Source organism: Mirounga angustirostris, unplaced genomic scaffold, assembly GCF_029215605.1.
Source record: "Mirounga angustirostris isolate CCGP_5_RB_7025 unplaced genomic scaffold, mMirAng1.0.hap1 SCAF_4, whole genome shotgun sequence".
NCBI classification, from domain to species: domain Eukaryota; kingdom Metazoa; phylum Chordata; class Mammalia; order Carnivora; family Phocidae; genus Mirounga; species Mirounga angustirostris.
The window spans coordinates 14,632,823-14,638,067 of NW_026991712.1; the positions used below are offsets into that span (position 1 = coordinate 14,632,823).

The following is a 5,245-nucleotide window of genomic DNA, read 5'->3' on the forward strand; positions in this document are numbered from 1 at the left end:
TTCAAACACACCACAGGTGCTATCCTCATTCTGGATGACGCTTTACAAACTTTATATTATTTTTTATTTTTTTAAAGATTTTATTTATTCTCTTGAAAGAGAGCGCATAAACTTGGGGGAAGGGCAGAGGGAGAGGGAGAAGCAAACTCCCTGCTGAGCAGAGAGCCTGACTCGGGGCTTGATCCCAGGACACTGAGATCATGACCTGGAGCTGAAAACAGATGCTTAACCAATTGAGTCACCCAAGGGCCCCGTACTACAAACTCTTTTTTTTTTTTTAACAAGCTTTAGTTCACTTTATTTTTCTTGTATAAAACTAGGTGGTGGCCACAGCTGGAGCCTGGGTCCTCTGCACAGAAACTCTGGTGTGGGTCTTCACAAGATGGTCAGTGAATTCCTGATATGGAGACTTGGTGAACACCGTCTCCTTCCAGAGGTCAGGGGTGAGATAGCTGTAGGTCTTGGAGATGGCATCAAAAGTAGCCTTAGCAAAGTTCCCCAGGGTGGCAGTGCAGCCTCTGGCCGAGGTGTAACAGTCATCAATACCGGCCATCATCAGTAGCTTCTTGGGCACAGGGGCTGAAACAATGCCAGTGCCTCTGGGGGCGGGGATGAGACGCACCAGCACAGAGCCACAGCGGCCAGTCACCTTGCATGGGACAGTGTGGGGCTTGCCGATCTTGTTCCCCCAGTAGCCTCGCCTCACGGGGACGATGGAAAGCTTGGCCAGGATGATGGCCCCACGGATAGCAGTGGCAACCTCCCTGGAGCACTTGACACCCAGGCCGACGTGTCCATTGTAATCTCCGATGGCAACAAACGCCTTGAACCTGGTCCTCTGGCCAGCACGGGTCTGCTTTTGCACAGGCATGATCTTCAGAACCTCGTCCTTGAGGGATGCTCCCAGGAAGAAATCAATGATCTCAGATTCCTTGATAGGCAGAGAGAAGAGATAGATCTCCTCTAGGGACTTGATCTTCATGTCCTTGACCAGGCGGCCCAGCTTGGTGACGGGGACCCACTCCTTGTCCTCGGCCTTGCCTCCGCGAACTCCACGGCCTCGACCCCGGCCCCGACCACGGCCACGACTGCCGCCCGGGATGCCCCTGCCGAAGCCTCCGCGGAAGCCACCGCAGCCTCCCATTCCAGGGCCCCCCGGCCCTCCCGCAGCACCGGCGTCATCCGCCATTTGGTGTTCTCTCGGAGAAGAAGCAAACTCTTTTTTTATGAAAATTTTCAAACATATACAAATTTGGGAGAGCAGCTTAATAAACCGCCTTATACCCAGCACCCAACTCCATTTACAACCAAACCTTTGTACCTGTATCCCCATGCAGTCCTTTCCCCAATTATTTTGAGACAAATCCCAATTATATTATTTTATTCATATTTTTTCAATATTTTCTTCTAAAGTAAAATGTTCTTTTTTTTTTAATTTTTTTTATTCTTATGTTAATCCCCATACATTCCATCATTAGTTTTAGATGAAGTGTTCCATGATTCATTGTTCGTGCATAACACCCAGTGCTCCATGCAGAATGTGCCCGCCTCAATACCCACCACCAGGCTAACCCATCCTCCCACCCCCCTCCCCTCTAGAACCCTCAGTTTGTTTTTCAGAGTCCATCGTCTCTCATGGTTCGTCTACCCTTCCGATTTCCCCTGCTTCATTCTTCCCCTCCCATTACATTCTTCTTCTTTTTTTTTTTTTTAACATATATTGCATTATTTGTTTCAGAGGTACAGATCTGAGATTCAACAGTCTTGCACAATTCACAGCGCTTACCAGAGCACATACCCTCCCCAGTGTCTATCACCCAGTCACCCCATCCCTCCCACCCCCCACCACTCCAGCAACCCTCAGTTTGTTTCCTGAGATTGAGAATTCCTCATATCAGTGAGATCATATGATACATGTCTTTCTCTGTTTGACTTATTTCGCTCAACATAATACCCTCCAGTTCCATCCACATCGTTGCAAATGGCAAGATCTCATTCCTTTTGATGGCTGCATAATATTCCATTGTATATATATATACCACATCTTCTTTATCCAGTCATCTGTTGATGGACATCTTGGCTCTTTCCACAGTTTGGCTATTGTGGACATTGCTGCTATAAACATCGGGGTGCACGTACCCTTTCGGATCCCTACTTTTGTATCTTTGGGGTAAATACCCAGTAGTGCAATTGCTGGATCATAGGGTAGCTCTATTTTCAACTTTTTGAGGAAGCTCCATACAGTTTTCCAGAGTGGCTGCACCAGCTTGCATTCCCACCAACAGTGTAGGAGGGTTCCCCTTTCTCCGAATCCCCACCAACATCTGTCGTTTCCTGACTTGTTAATTTTAGCCATTCTGACTGGTGTGAGGTGGTATCTCATTGAGGTTTTGATTTGGATTTCCCTGATGCCGAGCGATATTGAGCACTTTTTCATGTGTCTGTTGGCCATTTGGATGTCTTCTTTGGAAAAATGTCTGTTCATGTCTTCTGCCCATTTCTTGATTGGACTCTTTGTTCTTTGGGTGTTGAGTTTGATGAGTTCTTTATAGATTTTGGATACTAGCCCTTTATCTGATATGCCATTTGCAAATATCTTCTCCCATTCTGTCGGTTGTCTTTTGGTTAGGTTGTGTACTTGAGACCTTTCTTGTTTCTTGAGAAAGGCTTGTATTGCTATATACTTTCCTCTTAGGACTGCCTTTGCTGCATCCCAAAGATTTTGAATAGTTGTGTTTTCATTTTCATTGGTTTCCATGTATTTTTTTAATTCTTCTTTAATTTCCTGGTTGACCCATTCATTCTTCAGTACGATGCTCTTTAGCCTCCATGTATTTGAGTTCTTTCCGACTTTCCTCTTGTGATTGAGTTCTAGTTTCAAAGCATTGTGGTCTGAAAATAGGCAGGGAATGATCCCAATCTTTTGGTACCGGTTGAGACCTGATTTATGACCTAGGATGTGATCTATTCTGGAGAATGTTCCATGGGCACTAGAGAAAAATGTGTATTCCGTTGCTTTGGGGTGGAATGTTCTGAATACGTCTGTGAAGTCCATTTGGTCCAGTGTGTCATTTAAAGTCTTTATTTCCTTGTTGATCTTTTGCTTAGACGATCTGTCCATTTCAGTGAGGGGGGGGGTAAAAGTCCCCCACTATTATTGTATTGTTGTCGATGTGTTTCTTTGCTTTTGTTATTAATTGCCTTATATAATTGGCTGCTCCCATGTTAGGGGCATAGATATTTAAAATTGTTAGATCTTCTTGTTGGATAGATCCTTTAAGTAGGATATAATGTCCTTCCTCATCTCTTATTACAGTCTTTGGTTTAAAATCTAATTTGCCTGATATAAGGATTGCCACCCCAGCTTTCTTTTGGTGTCCATTAGCATGGTAAATGGTTTTCCACCCCCTCACTTTCAATCTGGGGGTGTCTTTGGGTCTAAAATGAGTCTCTTGCAGACAGCATATTGATGGGTCTTGTTTTTTAATCCAGTCTGATAGCCTGTGTCTTTTGATTGGAGCATTTAGCCCATTTACATTCAGGGTCACTATTGAAAGATAGGAATTTAGTGCCATTGTATTGCCTGTAAGGTGACTGTTACCGTATATTGTCTGTGTTCCTTTCTGGTCTATGTTGCTTTTAGGCTCTCTCTTTGCTTAGAGGACCCCTTTCAAGATTTCTTGTAAGACTGGTTTTGTGTTTGCAAATTCCTTTAGTTTTTGTTTGTCCTGGAAGCTTTTTATCTCTCCTTCAATTTTCAATGACAGCCTAGCTGGATAGAGTATTCTTGGTTGCATATTTTTCTCATTTAGTGCTCTGAATATATCCTGCCAGTCTTTTCTGGCCTGCCAGGTCTCTGTGGATAGGTCTGTTGCCAATCTAATATTTCTACTCTTGTAGGTTACATATCTCTTCTCCCGAGCTGCTTTCAGGATTTTCTCTTTGTCTATGAGACTCGTAAGTTTTACTATTAGATGTCAGGGAGTTGACCTATTTTTATTGATTTTGAGATGGGTTCTCTGTGCCTCCTGGATTTTCATGCCTGTTTCCTTCCCCAAATTAGGGAAGTTCTCTGCTATAATTTGCTCCATTATACCTTCTGCCCCTCTCTCTCTTTCTTCTTCTTCTGGGATTCCAATTATTCTAACGTTGTTTCGTCTTATGGTATCGCTTATCTCTCGAATTCTGCCCTCGTGATCCAGTAGTTGTTTATCTCTCTTTTTCTCAGCTTCTTTATTTTCCATCATTTCATCTTCTATATTACTGATTCTCTCTTCTGCCTCATTTATTCTATCAGTTAGTGCCCCCATTTTTGATTGCACCTCATTAATAGCCCTTTTGATTTCTACTTGGTTGGATTTTAGTTCTTTTACTTCTCCAGAAAGGGTTTCTCTAATAACTTCCATATTTTTTTCAAGCCCAGCTAGTATCTTTAAAGTGATGATTCTGAACTCTAGATCTGACATCATACTAATGTCCGTATTGAGTAGGTCCCTGGCAGTCGGTACTACCTCTTGTTCTTTTTGTTGAGGTGATTTTTTCCGTCTTGTCATTTTGTGCAGAGGAGAGTAGATTAATGAGAGAACAAAATGCTAGCAGAGTACCAACATCCCCAGAAAATATACTCTAAACAAATCAGAAAAGACCTGAAGCAGTGGGAAAAGAAAGGGAAAGAGAGAAAAAAGAAAAAGAAAAAAAAGAAAAAGAAAAAGATAAAAACAAAAACAAACAAAACAAAACAACAACAACAACAAAAAACCAGAATGTGATCAAATATGATCAGGCTGGTATACAGATCAGTGCCCCACACTAGATTTGGGGTGTATTTTGGTCTTTTAGAAGAAAGTGCCTCCCAAAATTTTAAAAAAAGAAAAACATATATGTACAAAATAAGGGTTGATATGATGAAGGGATGGAATATGACTGTAAAGATGGAAATTATAAAAAATTTTATAAAAGGAATTGATAAGAAGTTGTTTGAAAAAAGAAAGAAGAGGATTTAAAAAAAGAAAAAAGAAAAAAAAAGGGAGAGAATGTGATCAGGCAGGGGAATAGAAAACACCATATACTAGAGATTTAGGGTCTATTTTAATCTGATAGAAGAAACTATCTCAAAATTTTAAAGAGAGAACAACTTATATATATAAGCCAAAAATACGGGTAACTACTATGAAGGGATAGAATGTGACTCTAAAAATGAAAAATAAAAATGTTTTTTTTAAAAAAAGGGATTGATAAGATGTTG

At 41.6% G+C, this 5,245-nt stretch overlaps 1 protein-coding gene across 1 annotated transcript; it reads right to left on the minus strand.

Moving 5' to 3' along the window:
• Positions 1 to 266: 266 nt before the first annotated feature.
• On the minus strand, positions 267 to 1,207 carry LOC135364063 (small ribosomal subunit protein uS5-like). Its single transcript, XM_064587886.1, has one exon. It carries the CDS (start codon positions 1,187 to 1,189, stop codon positions 317 to 319), a length of 873 nt encoding a protein of 290 aa, XP_064443956.1. The 5' UTR covers positions 1,190 to 1,207; the 3' UTR covers positions 267 to 316.
• Between the last annotated feature and the right edge of the window lie 4,038 nt (positions 1,208 to 5,245).